Genomic DNA, 18,185 nt, shown 5'->3' with positions numbered 1-18,185 from the left:
TCTCCAAGTGGTCGGCAGTTACTTAGCCGGCAGGAGGAACCGCAGTTTAAACTGTTTCTTCTGATCGCTTCTGGTACGGCGGAGGTGGTGGGGAAGATAAGGCTGCATGAGGACTGGCTGCTTGCTTGGTGCCGGGCACGGAGCTGTTTTGGTACATGTGCCGACACTGCATTTCGGTCTCAGCCGGTGGTTGTTACATGTTGGGTATTTGGACCCATCTATCTATTTGACCCGGGCAACCCCCGCTTCTCCCTCGCCCCCCAACGGGCATTCCCTTTCGCTGTCAGTTTCTGAAATTGTACTCCTTTCTCCTTTTAACTATCTGGAGTTCTCTGTGAAGTTTCGAATGCTCATTTACTTATGAAAACGTGTCTTGGTTATGAAAACTTTCTTAGGGGTTTTATATTTTACTGGCTTTGGGGGGTTAATGACTCGTCAGGTGCCCAAGCCAGTAAGTAATGAACAGCATCTGTTGACTTCGGTAATAAATTTCAAACTTGTTTAGAATTCTGCTTATGTGTTAAATTTGAGTTTCTCCAGTGAGTCTTTTTTGTATCTTAGATGATTTATATCTTTCTGGGGAATCATTTAGAGTGTTCTTTTTTTTCCTTTTAAACAAGTGGTCTTCATAAAGACTAGGGCAGATGGATATATATCACACTCACTCAAACATCTGGACGAGACAGGGCAGTTCTGTTTGATGTTTGTTACAGAAATGGCACCATCAAATACTAACAACTGTTTCATTCTGATCTCAACATCATGCTTAAGACATTCCTTTCTCTTTTCTTCTTTCCAACGCAGTATCACTCTACTGACTGGCAGAGACAGGAGAAGTAGATGTCCACGCCCACAGACCCTGGCGCGATGCCCCATCCAGGGCCCTCGCCAGGGCCCGGACCCTCTCCTGGACCAATTCTTGGACCTAGTCCAGGACCCGGACCATCCCCAGGTTCTGTCCACAGTATGATGGGGCCGAGTCCCGGACCTCCCAGTGTCTCACACCCTATGCCAACAATGGGGTCTGCCGACTTCCCGCAGGAAGGCATACATCAAATGCATAAGGTAAGAGTTCATTTTCTTGTTCACTCTTGTCTTCTGAGTCATGGATGGCTAATATCCCTGATAACCCCCCTTCTCTCTCTTTTTTTTTCCCCTACTATTGTTAACAAGAGAATCAAGCTAGGACTCTGTTTTATCTTGTATGTTATTAAAAACATACGTTCTGAGGCTCTTTTTATTGTTACAGATGTTGTACAGGAAGATCAGATCTTGGGTTTTCGCAAAAGACTAGATAGAATATGCAGTTCTGACAGTCTGTGATTTGTAGGTTGCAGGTACCTTGGCCTGGTGAGTAAGTGTATTAGTGAGCGAGTCTTGGTTCTTTTCCAACCGTAGATGTTAAATAACATATCATCCGCGAATGGATGTATTGAAATTGATCCTTCCCTAAAAATGTTGACATTTATTTAAAAAAAAAAAAAAGATCCCACAGAGTGAAAAGAAAACAAGTCATTTCCTAAGGGATGTTTTTAAAAGACTATATCGAAATAAAATAGTTTCTCGGGAATCCCTAAAATGCACTATGCTATCCCCATGTCAAGTGGCTTTATTCTGATTTTGGAAGAGGGCTGGGAGTTTGCAGAGTGCAGGTCCCTATCTGTTCGTTTCTGGACTAGGGTTATAATAATCTTCTGTTTATGAGGCTTGGATTGTTGCTGCAGGGATGATCACATCAGTACAACTTGGCATCAGGCCTTTGAGGGAGATGCAGAGAAGGGAGAGCAGCCTTTGGAGAAAGCCAGCAAGGGCCTGTGGGAGTTTGTTCTACTAGCCAGTGGAAATCAGTGAGGCCACAGCACGTGACCTCAGGGCTGTACCCGATGAGACACATAGAGGTTTTCCATCCCCTTTTTGGATGTCGTCGCAGGTAGATGACAGGCATGGTGGGGCTGCCCCTTGGTATAAAGTAGGCAAGCCGTGGAAGATGCTGGTTTAAAACAGAAAGATTCCAGCAAAATAAAGCAAGCCTTTCCTCTAACTGTGTATGGACTATACAGGCCCATTTTAAGGTAAAGCATCAGAGCCCAAATTTTATTTATTTATTTATTTATTTATTTATTTATTTATTATTTTATTTCATTTTATTTTATTTTATTTTACAAATTTTGTTATGTGATGATTTTCAAATCAGGAAAGTAATATATACTTCTTTTGAAAAGTAAAACCATACTGAGCTAAAGAAGGAAATAGTTAGGGGCGTGTGGGTGGCTCAGTCAGTTAAGCGTCCAACTTCGGCTCAGGTCAGGATCTCACAGCCCACTAGTTCGAGCCCCGCATCAGGCTCTGTGCTGACAGTTCAGAGCCTGGAGCCTGCTTTGTATTCTGTGTCTCCCTCTCTCTCTGCCCCTCCCCTGCTCACACTCTGTCTCTCTCAAAAATGAATAAACATTAAACAACAGTTAAAAAAAAAAGAAAGAAATGGTTAATCCTGGCTTCACCCCAGGTAACAGCTTTGTGCTTACTTTCCCAGCCTTACTTTTCTCCTTGTTCAGTAAAAGTACTCTGTAAGCACACATCTGCATATATAGGTCTGACTTTCTCTGTTTGTTTTTCCTTTTATCATAATCGAATAATCATAGCATCACTATTAATTATTCTGAAACTTCCTCTTTTCATTTAATGACATACCATGCCTATCCCTATAATATCCCCAGGTTCTCTCTCTGCTTTTTCGTTTTTTGGGTTTTTTTTTTTTTAAACATGTTTTTAGCGTTTCAGGTATCTAAAGAAATAAAGCTGCTTGTTTTTCATATCGTCGTCTTTAGGAGACATATTGAACATACAGACATACTGAAGTCATTACATTGTCTTGTGTCCCTATTAAATTAATTTGGGAGCTATTATAGGTCTGATCTGTCACTAATAGGCCTTAGTCCAACTGGGTGAAAGAATTCCAGGACGGTTTGAGGCTGTCTTGCCTCCCAAATGAAAGATAAATTGTGAAGGAAAGCTTTATCTAAGCTTTAGTATTATTTAAGCATTTAAGCATTTGAATGTATGACTGAGTGTTGGGTCCGTGGTAGGTTTTTGCTCTGGATTCATTTTTATTGGTGATTATCTCTTCTGGTCCCTTCTGTTTTGTGACCTAGTGTTTTTGTCACGTTTTCCCATACTGTCTTCCCTTCCACACCACCCCCCCCGCCGCCCCGTTGATACCTCATTTTTGTTTCATTTTCTTTTGCTTTGTTGAGAATTTTTTTTTTTTTTGCCATTCTGCTTTTCCATAATCCCAGCCCCTCTGATGATGCCCTGCGTGGGGACCTGTTTAAGCACCTAGAGTTCACACCTGCTGACCAGATGCCTTCCCTTTTTTAGAGTCCTTTTACAGGCAGCTTTGTTCCTTGTCTTTCTCCTCCTTCTCCTTCTGAGATTCAGCTTTTCGCTTTTCAACATCGCTGGAAATAAATAAACAAGTGGCCTAAATACATCTGCTTGTGTTGCCTTGATTTCTTCCCTATTATTACTATTTAACAGACTCAGAGACACTCTTTATCCCAAATTCTTCCCATTTTTCTTCTGAACATCCTCTTTATGGTAAATTTTTCCTCTTTTCAAGTGCGCGCTTTTGACTCTGCAGAAATTAACTTTCCTTTCTGTAAAACTGCAAACACTCATACTTTCTTACTTGAAGTCATTTGGTTTCTATAAACTCCTGGAAATCTTTCTTTCAGGCTGTTCTGAAAATTGCTCTTCCAGCGTGGGGAGGAATAGACTTTTCCTTTTTTTCAAACACATGCTCCGTTGCCCAATTCTGGATCGGATTAATGTCAGCTCAATGGCTCTTTATCATGTGCCTGTTACATACGAGGCCTCACGTCCCGTGAACAGTCCCTGCGTTCTTTTTTCCAAACTCTGCCTTGAAACGTTTTCAGGACCTCTTCTCTCCAGGGTGTAGCTTCGTCCATTGGACCTTCCTTCCCTTGAAGTAGTCTGCTCCACTGCGGCTGTTCCTCTTTTCCCAACTGCATGGAACTTTCCAGTTTCGACTTTTAAACTTTCCATAGTCTTCTTTCCTCTCCGATGGGGGAGAAAAAAAACTTACCAAAAAATAGACCATCACAGATGTTTCAAATAGTCTCCCTTCTGACTTTGCACTGTAACTTCAATGTACAACAGGTTTCAGAACTTAAAATGGTCTAGAAGAATAACTTCTACTTGTCTCCCTTGTGAGCAGGACTTTCTTTTTATCTACAGGCTTTTGACATTACCAAAAAAAAAAAAAAAAAAAATCCAGCTGTTTACAGCCTTAACTTTGACTTACAGATAGTTTTGTTAGCCCTGTTGATATAGTCTTATTTTTTTGTCTCCATCTATAAAATATATGTAAGACCTATAATAATACAGGTAGTCTAGGTATAAAAATAGATGATTGTCATGTGAGCCAGAGAAAATTGTGCCACAATTTTGAAGACTTTAAACATGAGGGATCTTCGAGGTCCGACTACATATTTTGTAGCTAAAGTGACATCTAACTGACGTCCTTGACATGTTTCAGCCCATCGATGGTATGCACGACAAGGGGATTGTAGAAGATATCCATTGTGGATCCATGAAGGGCACCGGTATGCGGCCACCGCACCCAGGCATGGGTCCTCCCCAGAGTCCGATGGATCAACACAGCCAAGGTTTGTGTCTGCTCCACACCTGACATTGGCTCAGTTCCATAGCCTTTCATCTTTCTTATTGGTTACTTAATTTATTTTTTTAACATTTATTTATTTTTGAGAGAGAGAGAGAGAGAGCAAGCGAGCGAGTGAGAATGAGCAGGGGAGGGACAGAGAGAGACGGAGACACAGAATCTGAAGCAGGCTCCAGGCTCTGAGCTGTCAGCACAGAGCCCGACACGGGGCTCGAACCCACAAACTACGAGATCATGACCTGAGCTGAAGTCAGGTGCTCAACTGACCAAGCCACCCAGGCGCCCCTCTTATTGGTTATTTTAATTGTGGTTTCCGAAGAACCTGTCTAAGGGAGATCGAGTCCTGCAGGCTTCATTTCCCCCTTCCCCCGCCAACACAACTATGATTTATATGGACAGTTTTATTTCCAAAATACTAATAAATTCTACTAGCCACCCTGCGTCCAAGCAGTCTACAGAGTGCTTTGTGTACTTTATGCAGATCCTTTCTCGTGATCTTGTAAGGTAAATTAGGGCACCCCAGTGTTACAGACGGGAAGTTAAAGCTCCGAGAATTTACCGTGTTTTCCTAAGTTTACACATCCAGTAAGTGACGGGGCCAGAAGGAGAATCCAGGTCTGCCTCCAAATGACAGCATAGATGTGAAGGTAAGATGAGCCACCGTGTCCCTTGGATTGCATGCTCTTACGTTGTCTGTAAGGTGGCTTTTTTCTGGCAGCGGAATTACCTGTCGTTGCTGATGGGTGGCTGCATTAGTCTCCTAAGGCCGCCATAACAAATTCCCACCAACTGGTGGTGGGGTGGGGGTGGGGGGCGGCTCAGAACAATAGAAATTTATTCTCTCATGGTTCTGGAGGCTGGAAACCTGAAATCAAGGTATCAGCAAGTCCGTGCTCTCTCTGAAAGCTCTGGGGAAGAATCTTGTTTTGCCTTGTTTTCCTGTTTGTAAATTCAGGAAGCCTCTGGTGGCTGAGAGCTTGACACTCCTTGGCTTGTCGATCTCTCATTCCAATCTGTCTTGGTCTCCATGTGACGTTTTTCCTGAGTGTCTGTGCCTGTGTCCAGATTTCGCTCTTCTCATAAGGACACTAGTCATTGGTTTAGGGTCTTAATCCATTATGACCTCATCTTAACTTGATTACGTCTGCAAAGATCCTGTTTCCAAATAATTTGGTTGTCTTCATAGGTTCTAGAGGTTAGGGCTTTAGCATATCTCTGCAGAGGACATAATTCAACCCACAACAATGGCCAATCAATCTATGGTATATTTCTCTTCTCCTTGGTGCCTTCTTCCCTAAGACATAGTAAAGATACCGCCAAGTCTTTGAGTACAATGTAACCTGTTTTCACAGTCATTTAATGATCATTTCAGCATGCCAAGGGCATGCATTCATCTAGGACCAGTTAACCCTAACATGTTGATATATAATTCAAAGTTTGTGGTTTATGTGTTGGTGTGCATACTCCTTTGTAGTTTAATATATGTAGTCTTTTCCTCTATTCATGATCAGCCATCCATCCATCCGAGGAGAGAGTTTTTGACTGAGGATTTAGAGAAGTGTGTTCACAATTTTAACAGATATATAAATAAGCAAATCATGGAGGCATAGGAGTGTATCGTCATTAATGTTTAAGCAGGTTTTGAATATCCCAGACTCCGATCTGAATTTTGATGGCAGGCAGGTCTAAGGGTCACAGAGGACTCACCAAATGTTGACTACCATGTTGTCAGAAGAGTAGCCTGATTCATTGGGCCTTTTTGCAGTATAGGAAGTTCAAGAATGGATTTAGACAGCACTTCCAGGTTTAACACTTAAATATTAAGGAGCCAGGTGCGAGCCAGGTGCATTCACAGAGCCAATATAGACCTCATTTGTACTGTCTGGGAGATGTAGACGAGTGACATTCAGTAATTCTCGAAGCCAGGTGCTTGTTCTCTCTGCTCCCAGCTTTGCAGTACCTCTAGTCATAGGGTCCGAGCAAAACTCCCAACACAAAACACTTCCAATGCATGAACTTTATGTGAGCGTTTTCACTTTTATGTGTCTTAGAATTGCTCTCATTGCTTGGTTCCTCTTATTCCGCTTGGAATCTCCAAGACGTTGGCACAGGATCTAGCACACAACTGGATAGATACCTAGTTAATTTCATTCATGTAGGCAGAGAAGTGACCTGATGCATTCACAAGTCAACAATTCTAAATAGATACTAATTTTTATGTAATTTCAGGAAGTTATAATTACTTGGAAATGTAGAGGTCTGCATTTAAATGGAATCAGAATTAGCACGTAATATTTTTCTCCAAACTAGCAAAGTGCATTGCAGGCTGGGAATGAGTTATTTAAAAGCATAGTTTTGAGTAAAGTAGTATTGGTATAATGGAGTCTTATTCTATATAATGATCTAAAAAGAATTTAGACTCTGTAATAGCATGTCTCTTTAAAAACCCCATTGTAAAAAGCCATTTATAAACACACAGGTATAGAGAGGTGTGGCATTGATTGGAAGGCTGCCAGCTCTAACTACCTAGCAACATATTAGGTTATTTTAAGGTATTGGTTGAGAAGGAAAACCATTTCCTTCAATAAATACTGAATTGTGTACCTTATGGTCTCAATGATAACATTGTTTATTTTTAGTCGGTTGGATAGAAAAAGTCTTCCAAGGCAAGTATATAATACTTAATGTGTGTGTGTGTGTGTGTGTGCGCGCGCGCGTGCGCGCACGCGAAGAGAAAATTCATATAAAAATTGGCACTTATAAGTTCAAGATTATTAAAAGGAGAGACGTGACTGCTTCTCTCTGAGGCAAGGTGAAACTGGGGAGATATTGGCCCTCGAAGACCAGGGAAGTAAAACTGCCACTTTTGGACCACTTTCGAGTGAGCAAATCAGACTAGTTCAAAAAGAGTAGACTCCAGATCGACGCTGGCATCTTGCAGACGAATGTATATTCACTCTCAGGCAATTTCCTCACCCCGTTTTCTCAACTAAAGATAATTACTAAAATATGTTATGTTGTATCATCATTTAGATTCTGTTTCTTCCTGAAGTTTTATGGAATGTAGGATAAAAAAAAATCTCTCTCTCTTTAGCTGAAACACTGTCACATTTTTAACGTCATACTGTGATAGAATGATTCTATTACCATCCCCTGTATTTTCTGGGGGGAAGAAAATTCCCATCCCCAGTTTCTTCTTGTCACATTTGAGGTGAAACTTGGTTGCATTGACGAATTCTGGAAAATGATTTTTATTCCACTCTCAGCTTCTTCCTTAGTGAATTTGAGGTAAACTTAATCACTGTCCCTGATGTAACTGTCTCACCTTCCTCCCTTGCTTCATCTTGCCTGTACTCCACAGTTTAAAAGAGCAGTTTGGTTAACAGTTGAGTTTAGACTGGATTGCCTGGTGTTTTGGCCCATTGTATTAGGCATCCTGTGACTTATCTTGGGGTAAGCTATAATTGATGACCTGAAGAAAATAGGAGAGACCAGAAGACGGGAGACATATGACCCATTTTAATGTAGAAGGAGTATCCCTCCTACTATGAAAATGCCAGCAGGAAGTTTTTGGTAGCAGGTTTCTCCCTCTGTGGTAGGTAGAGGGTTGGCCAAAACGGTGTCAGGAAGCTGCTTCCTAATGAACAAATTCCCATTTTGCACCAGCATTACAATGAAGGGGCAAATGTAAGCCTCATTAAGAAGGAAGAATGTTCGAGGCGCCTGGGTGGCTCAGTCGGTTAAGCGTCCGACTTCGGCTCAGGTCACGATCTCGTGGTCCGTGAGTTCGAGCCCCGCGTCGGGCTCTGGGCTTATGGCTCAGAGCCTGGAGCCTGTTTCCGATTCTGTGTCTCCCTCTCTCTCTGCCCCTCCCCCGTTAATGCTCTGTCTCTGTCTCAAAAACAAAGGTTAAAAAAAAATTTTTTTAAAAAAAAAAGAAGGAAGAATGTTCATGACAAAGTTAGGTGTATATTGTGGGTCCCATCTAAACCTTTTCTGTTTTAAGTGGCAGCATACTGGGCTGTACATGTCTGCTGGCCCTGGAGGCTGCTTTCAGGTTCAAGGGCATTTTCTTGGCCAACTTCTATGACTAACTAGAACCCTAGTGGCTGAGTGGTTTTGCATTTCCTTATGAAGTAGGGATTTGGAGAACAAGAGTCAGTGGATCCTCAGTGCAGGATTTCTCTGAATGGAGCTCTACTTCTCCCACCCTTTGATTGGACAGAACCTACCCTTGTCTTAGAGGATCAGACGAAATTTGTTTCCCTTGGCAATTCGACATACAAGAAGTTACATCCCTTTTTCCCCCTCTAGTTCTGCACATGGTGACGGTTGAGTCCCCATTCACTGTTGGTCAGATATTCTTGGGTCTCTGTGATCCCACGTGGACGCACAGAGCTCTTTCAGCCCAATCCCAACGTGGGCTCAAACACAAAGCAGATGTCTAATAACCGCGGGTGTGATGACCTTTATGATAATTGTGACTCAAGTACATTTATTAAAAGGCAATGACCTTTAATATTTTATACTGTGTCTTAGGACATCGGTGATTTGATTAATTAGCGCTTAGTTTGAATTCGGGACAGGCTTTAGGATTGCAGGAGGCCGCCTTGTTCCCTCCTTCACTTCACCTTGGGTCTCCCTGCAACAGTGCTTGGTCATATGTTTTTCCAGGAATTCTTTGGCCGGGATATGCAGTTCATCTCCTGAAAATGAGTTCCTTGAAGTATTTTATGCATTTTTGACTTTTCTTCCCCAAGAAAAGTATTCTTAAGTTTCCCATGTAGATCTCTTATAAGCCCAAACAGATTCCTCTCATGTTTATGTCATACTGTAAATGGTTCTAGAAGGATTGGTGAGACTTTCGAGTCTCTAACTTATTTTTATAAAACCAGATTAATATTAGACGCTGGAGAGAGCATGTACACATTAGAATCACACGGACTTTGGTTTGAATTTCGGAGCTACAGAGATCTCATTGTGTGACCTTGGGTAACTCACTCACACTCTGAGCCTCAGTTTCCTTATTTCAAAAAAAAATGAGGTGGGGGTGCCTAGGTGGCTCAGCTGGTTAAGTGTCCCACTTTGGCTCAGGTCGTGATCTCACGGTTCATGGGCTCAAGTCCCGCATCGGGCTGTCTGCTGTCAGCATAGAGCCCCCTTTGGATCCTCTCTCCCTCTCTCTCTTTGCCCCTTCCCCACTCATGCTCTCTGTTTCCCTCTCTCACAAATAAACATTTAAAAAATACATAAAAATAAGAAAAATTTGAAAATGAGGGGACAACACATAGGCTCTGAGGATGTTGTGGGGATTAAAGAAATAATGTGTACTCCACTCCTATCCTTTTAATTCTCCTTACCATGTCTGTGCTCCCACTAGCCTAAAAGCCGCTGGCCAGATCACCGTGTTGCCTTCAGCTGACTTCAGTCCCTCTTACCCACAGCTAGAAGAGTCCCTGGGGACCAATGATCCCCCAGAGTCATCACCGGTGACATAAGCAGTGACTGATGATCCTGAGAGTGTAAATACCTCAAGTTTCTTCCTCCCCCAGCTCCCTGGGATAATTTGGAGGCAAGTTATTTCACCTTATGTCCCTGAGCGTCTACCAGAGATTAATCTGCAGATAGGCACTCTAGCAGCTGCCGTCCCTGCCTTATGCCACCTTTTTATACCCCTGCCAGTATCCCTGCACCTTTCTCCCAAATCACTCACACTCAATGCTTCCGTCAGGCTCTGTTTGGAGGGAGCGCTCAACTTGGGTAGTGCCTACAACAGTGGAGGCCCTCAATAATTGTGCATAATAATAAACCAGATAATCATTTGCTGTCCTCATAAGAGACTCTTCATTCCCTTTTGCGATATCGAACCCACCTCCAGGTTTTGTTCTGTCAGTTGAAGCCAGTCTTAATGTATACTGCTCTCCCCTGGTGCCTTTCGTTTAGGTATATGGCAGCCACTGACAGTTTACCTTCTAGGACACATGCGGTCTTTGATCACTCGACATGTGGCTTCTACTCTTTGAGGTGTGTTGTGACTTAGTATGAAAAAAAAAAAAGAATGAATGTAAAATATGTCTAATAATTTTTATATTTTGAAATGATACTATTTTGGGGTTTGTTGATGTCAGTGAAACATTATTAAAATGAGCTTTGTTTCTTTTACCTGTTAATGTGACTCCTAGAAAGTTTTAATTTGTATGCCTCTGGTGTATAGAAATTTGATAATTCCATGTACTTCTGTGATTATTGAATGGTATATATCCTACATTCCTCTAAACAGGCAGTGCTGTTGCAGAAAATTATCCCAGTAGCCAGGAATGCCTGGCCCACGGGGGTCACTGGGGGCAGCGTGTGATCTCCTCTCCTGTTTTATTCCAGGCTACATGTCGCCGCACCCGTCTCCGCTGGGAGCCCCAGAGCACGTCTCCAGTCCTATGTCGGGGGGCGGCCCGACCCCACCCCAGATGCCGCCCAGCCAGCCGGGGCCCCTCCTGTCGGGCGATCCGCAGGCGATGAGCCAGCCCAACAGAGGTCCCTCGCCTTTCAGCCCCGTCCAGCTGCATCAGCTGCGAGCTCAGATTTTAGCTTACAAAATGCTGGCCCGCGGCCAGCCCCTCCCCGAAACGCTGCAGCTTGCAGTGCAGGGGAAAAGGACGTTGCCCGGCATGCAGCAGCCGCAGCCGCAGCCCCAGCCGCCCTCGCAGCCCCAGCCGCAGGCACAGCAGCCGCAGCAGCAGGCCCTTGTTAACTACAACAGACCGTCTGGTAGGTTCACGTGCCACCCAATGAATAACGCGGTGCTGCGGCTCGGATAAGGACTGCTCCGGGTGCGCAAGCGCTGGGTCGCGCGAAGCCCAGGGCTGACTTAGCCCTTTGTTGTACCTCGTTGGCTGTCGTGTCTTCCTTCGCTCGCTTGGCCAGGATCCTTGGGCTCCTGTGCCGTAGAGTCTGAGGCAGGAGGCGGTGTGTCCCCCGTGATTCTGCATTCTCTTCCAAGAGGTTCAAGGTCTGTCGGAAGCCCGTGCACACCGCCCCCCACCCCCAGGTTAAGAACCCTGCACGCGGTGCGTCCCATCGCCAAAATGCGCCCCCAGAATCCGGTCCCCGCCGAGCCATCTTAGTTAGGTTGGTTGACTTATTTATTTCTACCCGGTTTGTCTTGCGAAAAGCACTGAGGGAGGCTTCCAAGGAGCACACCTGCAGTAAAATCATGATCGGGTAGGAAATCAGAAGCAAAGGGAATCGAAATCAGGGTCAGGGAGGTCAGGGACACGGGGCCGACAAGAGCTCCAACGGCTGTTGCCTCCGAGCAAGTGGACTCTAGTTTCCGGGCAGTCAGGAAAGGGGTGGGGTGGGAGGGAGGGTCTGGTACCAAATCCTCACCGTTCAGAAGCAAGTAGCTCACCGGTGTCTCAGAGGAAAACGGAGCGTTTTCTAGCATGAGGCAATAAAATAGATTCTCCGGGTGGGATTATTTTTTTAATTACCGCTATTATTATTATTATTATAAAAGACACCACATGACAGGCATCAGTGACATTTGTTCATAATAAACCGAGTAACAGAATCCACATGGCCTATTTCTTATATATACCCCGGTATCAAAGCTTAAGCTGTGCTGTTATGTAACAGGTGGAGATGAGATAGTCCTTTCCAGGGCCTTCTGGTGGTCTGGCTTGATCCCGCTGATAGAATTCAGAGGTGCAGGAGGCTAGGGGATGAGCTTCCACGCACTTTATTTTCTCTGGCAGGCTTTTTTTGTTAACCACCAGGTAAGCAAAGAGTTTATGGTTCTGTCCTGATTAGAGCTTTGAATCTCAGGGAATTTTGAATTCCCAGGGTCTTCCTTGACGTTGACATCCTTCTTGCGAATGGTTCCCTCTCCTTAGGGCAGGCCACGACATGCTGATTCCTGCACACAATCGGTGCAGGAAATGGGTACTTTTTCTAGGTTTGGGGACCGAAGTAGTATAGAAGAGTTCAGGTGATGATGATGAAGTACTCTGTCTTCGGAGTTTGTGTTTCTCTTCTGGTAGGGATAAACTCACCTTGTTAATTGCGGCTGTATACTTAGGAATGGATTTGAAAGGGTAAGAAAGGATCATGTCAGATTCAGATCATTTTGTAGTGACCATGGCGCTTTGGTAGGTGAAGGATCCTATGGCACTGAACCTCTAGGGTCTGCAAACGTAGAGGAAAACCACGCATAAAATGGTAGTTTGCATATTTGATGCGTTTAGAGGTTTTAAAATGGCATAACTCCAGCTCTGGGGAAGGCAGCCAGATGAAAGAAAGAAATACACGCACGTCTCTGGGTGCATAGCTTACACTTAGGGCGCACCTACTGGCATACCTCGTGCACCATGCTCAGCGATGAGTACTTTACATCCAGAACATGGCGAGTCGGGACTCACGTACCAGCAGCCTGACCTCAAGAGCCCACGTCTTTTAACCGCTGCCCCGTACTGGCTCCCTCATCACAACGGAGCTCACCACCAGGGAAAGAACCCCATCCCAAACTCTGTGCACCAGATGCAAGCATTTTACTCCTGTGTGTGTCAAAAGGAAAAACATCTTCGCTCCTTATGTAGAGCCTTTTAACTTGCTCTTTAGACACAACGTCAAGGAAATTGGCACATCTTGATAACCCACATCTCAGGGCAGTTTCCAGTAGAGACGGAGTGACAGGAATCAGATAGTTAAGCACCTCCCAAGAGGTAGTGGTGTGGGACCCTGTCAGTAGGCACCTGTCACCGCACCTCGATGCGTGTCCTGGGGTGCCATCTCATCACAGACCTCCATGAGCTTTGGTATTTTTTTTCAATGACCTACGCTCAGCAGGAAAACATCCCAAAGCCTCCCTTCAGAAGGCAGGAAGGTAATCCATTCATTTCAGATACCTTTTCACCCGAAGTTCGAATAAGCAGACCCAATGACAGAGTCGAACTTAGGGAACGAAGTCGTGGTTGTCTGGATGGTTGGGAAGAGCAACCACTCCATGCCCCAGTACAACACAATCCTGAGTGCGCTTTCTGGACCCTCTCCAGAAGAGAGGGCTCCGTGTCTTTTCTGTCTCCGATGCTTGGGCCTTCCCTCACCAGGCCCCTGTTGTCGGGAGGAACTCATTTTATTACTCACCACTCATGTCTCGTGTTTCTGGAAAGCAGGCTTCATTACAAGTGAAAATATTAGGGCAGGTAGTGTTTCATGCCAGAGAGGGGCAAGGAGGCCATGGGTACCTTTGGAAGAAATGACCTGTTAACAGAGCAGATCCATTTCTGCCGCTGGGAAGGGGCTTACACCTGACATTGTTGCAGAACTTGTCCCCAAATCTCAGATTTTAGAGGGAAATGACAATCTTCCTTGACAAAGACTTCCTTTGTTTTTGGTTTTGTTTTTTGGTGGGGGTGGGGAGGAGGTTGGCGTTTAGGACAAGTCAAAAGAAGAATATTTTTTCCGAGTTAATATTATTTTTCTTGTTATTGTTTACCTCCATCCCTCCCTAATTTAAAAAAAAAAGTATTGTTGTGTATAAATCCCTCTACTAATATTTCAGGAAACAATAAGTTTTTAAGTATGTCCACTTACCTAGAGGTAGCTACGATTCCGTGTTTCTTTTGTCCCACTTCGTAGCGTTATTCGTGTGTGAGGAGAATCTTTTTGGTTGAGGTGGTCTGCCTCAAACCTACTCCAGAGTTGTAACTCACCCAAAGTGGCATATATCATCATAGGCACCGCTAGAGAATTACTGGTTGACTGCAGGAGTTGTGCACTGAACAAATAATTCTTCAGCCTTTGCCTGCTGTGGGCTCTGTGCAAATGTAACCCATCATCTCCCTTTTCATTTTGATTTATCTTTTTATTTTATAGAGACTAAAGCAAAATTAAAATTAGGAGCTGTAATAAAAAAGGTTTTTGGGGTGGTTTTTGTTGTTGTTTTATTTTGGTTTTTTTTTTTGGTGTATATGGAGTAAAGGACCTTACGATGGAAAGTAAAAGTTTCACTGCCGATTTTCTTTAGTGCCTGTCTCTCTCCTGCTTCGCCCCTCCTTTTAGTATCTAAAACTTCTAGGTATCCTCAATGTAATAAATACACTTCATTACATTTCTTTTTCCAACCCACGGAAACCACTTAAATCCCTATTTGAGGCACAGAATGTTGAGTAACTATCCTAGTGTGCCAGAAGACAGTGAGTTCTGAATGAACAGAAATGCTGTACATGCGAGACTCAGGTATTTTCCTAAGTTTGTTTCCCTGTTGTTTTGTTGTTGTTGTTTATTTATTTTGAGAGAGCGAGTGGTGGAGGGACAGAGAGAGAGGGAGAGAGAGAATCCCTAGCAGGCCCCACGCTGTCAGCATGGAGCCTGATGTGAGATCATGACCTGAGCCGAAATCAAAGAGTCAGTTGCTCAACCGACTGAGCCACCCAGGCTCAGTTTCCCTGTTTCATAACATCAGGCATAGGGATCCGTCCGAGAACGATCCCCCCCACCCCCGACACACACACACACACACACACACACACACACACACACACACACACACACCTTGGTTGCCCTGGGAGACTCTCAGGGACGTCAGGACATAATACATCTGCCTAGATTTCCAAGGTGGGAGCTCAGGGGAAAACAGACACGTTTGGAGCCTTGGCAACTAAGCCTAAATTGTTTATGTTGGGGGGGGCGGGTAGGCGATAAGATAGGGAATGTAATTTGTTTTGCGTTGGAAGATACCAGGGAGAAGTCTTATCGTCTGGCAGACCACGAGTGTCTGTTGCAGAGATGGTTTCTGTCGATAGGAAGCCCAGCCAGGCAGGCACCTCAGGTGTGGAAGCCGCCTGCGGGACAGGCAGGAAGCCTGATGAACAGGTAGTTACATTCCAGGCACGTCCAGTTGCTGCAAGCTGCATTCAGTTCCCTGGCCTCTGTAAATAGAAGTTGTTATGTAATCTATTGGAGGGAGGGGAAGAAAAAAAAAAAAAGGCCCACGCAGTAAGTGAACTTGCAGTGTTTAGTGAGGAAAGGAATTTGCTTGTAAGTGGCTCTGATAGCAGATTAGCAGGAAGCACATGGCAGGCTGACTTATCTGAGTATTTGTGCTGAGTTGTTGTAAACTGTAGAGGCATTTTGAAGTTTGCTGGAGAAAAGCGCACTCCCAGCGTTGCCAGCTAATACGCTACCAAGTTTCCTAAAAGGCCTTGCTGTTGCCGTGGGGTTTTTCTAGAAAGCGAAATTAATTCAATGAGACTTCTTAACCTTTGTGGCCGTGGTGGCGGTAAGAATGACAAGAGCAGAGGGTGGAATCCACATTATCTCATTGTACCTCACGACCACCCTCTTATCCCCATCCTGCAGATGAGAAAACCGAGGCACAACTTGCTCAGGCTTACGCCACCAGTAGGTGGTAGAGCTGAGGTGACCTGGGAAGATACAGGGTGTTTTAAACGTGCCCATTTCGTTCACAGCAAACCGTAGTACTTTTCAAATTGGAGATTGGAATATGTAGGTTCACGTTGGGGTCTCTCCCTGCTTCTCAATTTTAAGGGTCAATCAGCCAGATAAGAATGTCTTTGGACCTAATGGATTAAAGAAGTCTAGTCTGGTGCGTGCGTGTTAGACCTCGTTTTGAGTCATAGGCTAAAAATGACCAGAAGTGGAACCAGGGATATCCGACATGCTCTGGATACCTTCCTTTGCTGAAATGTGGCTTTAAAAATAGTGACTTGAATTTACCTCAAGGAGTCATCAGAGGCTTCTGCATAGGTATTTGCCGGCTATGGGCTAAAGAAGAAGGCTCCCGGAACGGGTGGAATGCGTAACCCCAGTGCCCTGTTATGGCTTTTGTTGATGAATTATTTAAACGTTGAAAGGAGGAAAATCCCTTTCAGAACTGAGTGTAAAGTAATTGTTATCTTATCACTAAGACCCAAATTTTGTTTTTGTTCAAGTTGGTAGTGTTTTTAGAGGGCTTCAGTGTATTCAGTTGATTATTTAGTGTGCTTATACCAAGCCTTTAAATATACCAGTTTCCTGAATCTACTAAGGAGATTTATAGAATCACAGAGAATTAAAAAAAAAAAAAGAATCAGAGAATTAACATAACTGTTAGAAAAATCTCTGTCTCCTCTCTTTGGACTGGATCATATCTAAAACAACCCCAAGGGAAAATCTACCCTGTTTTAAAGACCTCTAGGGAGAAAATATTCTAGAACGTCCCTCCATAACTCATTCCCATGCTTAACGACCCTGAGATTTAATGTTTAGAAATTGGTTTCTTATGTATGGATAAAAGAAACTCTAAATATAAAATATTATGAAACGCGATACATTATGTAAAAGACTTTCCCATTCAGGAAAAAAAATCAGAAAGTACTTAGATGAAAAGAATCTCTTTATTATGATAGTACTGTCTACAATGCTTAAAATAGAAAATTTTTAAAAATGCATTTTTCTCTCCAGAGTTTTTCATCCCCCCCACTAGACCCAGGGGCTACAGATTGCCTCAGGATTATGTAGCTCTATGTATTTTGGAAAGTTTTACCTAATTTCACAGGGAAGGGGAAAGAAGAACAACCGTAACACCACACACAGACACACACACACACACACGTGCTCATGTATGTGCCCATGCACACGCACATATGCCCACACTCATACACATGCGCGTGCACACACACACAACACACAGTTTCCTAAGCAGTTTGCTCTATTTTCTCACGCTCCTCATGTCAGAATTTTTGCTGACACTCTCCCTGCGTTGTCAGTTGAAGCCCATTTCCAAACGGTATTTGCTGGAAATTGAATAAATATGTCTCATCTTTCATAATGTGTGTCTTTGTATGGTTAATTATTAAGGGGTTCTGAAGTATATAGACTATTATTTTGTTGCCATTGAATGATTTTAACTTTTCTCAGAGAAGATATGGCAAATACCCAGAAGAATGCAGAGGTTTTAACAGCTTAGTTCCAACATCTTTTTTTTTTTTTCATTTACTAATTCATCTGGTAGCATCGCTAATCTTATTTATAATTTTGAAGTAAGTAAAAATTTACCTAGGAGGAGAGAGGGAGAGGACTTCTTATTTTAGGTCCATACACAGCAATCAATTTAAACTCCTGAGGTTTAATGTGGAAAATTGCATTAAATTAAGTTATTAAGTGCATTTTGATAAGCTGGATGATTACATATCCCTTTATTCTGTTAGCATGAGAAAAATGCTCTCTTGAATCTTAATATTTACTACTTTTTATTAGGTGGGATGAGTGGCTCCCCCCGACCAGACACACACACTGCAATGTTTTTAGAAACATTTTCTAATATGTAGTAAAGAAAAAAAAAAAAAAACAAACTTCCTGAGATGCACTGGTTAAGCCTGAAATGTGCTTTATAGGTCATTAAGGAAAAATGTGTGCCCCTTTCAGCTCACATCAGAGGACTGGCCAGGCTGCTGGCTGTTATTTGCAAGGCAAGGGTTTCAACAGC

General features: G+C 43.5%; 1 protein-coding gene across 5 annotated transcripts in view; it reads left to right on the top strand.

The window, feature by feature from the left end:
- The window catches only part of SMARCA2 (SWI/SNF related, matrix associated, actin dependent regulator of chromatin, subfamily a, member 2), a 179,787-nt gene that overhangs the window by 13,686 nt on the left and 147,916 nt on the right, over positions 1-18,185 (top strand). For all 5 annotated transcript variants that reach the window (XM_047101568.1, XM_047101535.1, XM_047101561.1 and 2 more), the window contains exons 2-4: positions 805-1,065; positions 4,559-4,688; positions 11,081-11,467. In XM_047101568.1, coding sequence (XP_046957524.1) covers positions 841-1,065; positions 4,559-4,688; positions 11,081-11,467 — 742 coding nt within the window. In that variant the 5' untranslated portion in view covers positions 805-840. The remainder of the gene's footprint in view (positions 1-804; positions 1,066-4,558; positions 4,689-11,080; positions 11,468-18,185) is intronic.

This window comes from Lynx rufus, unplaced genomic scaffold (genome assembly GCF_022079265.1).
Source record: "Lynx rufus isolate CCGP_SWC_20201006 ecotype Redwood Valley unplaced genomic scaffold, mLynRuf1.p SCAF_10, whole genome shotgun sequence".
Classification (NCBI taxonomy): domain Eukaryota; kingdom Metazoa; phylum Chordata; class Mammalia; order Carnivora; family Felidae; genus Lynx; species Lynx rufus.
This window is presented reverse-complemented; position numbering and strand designations above follow the sequence as displayed.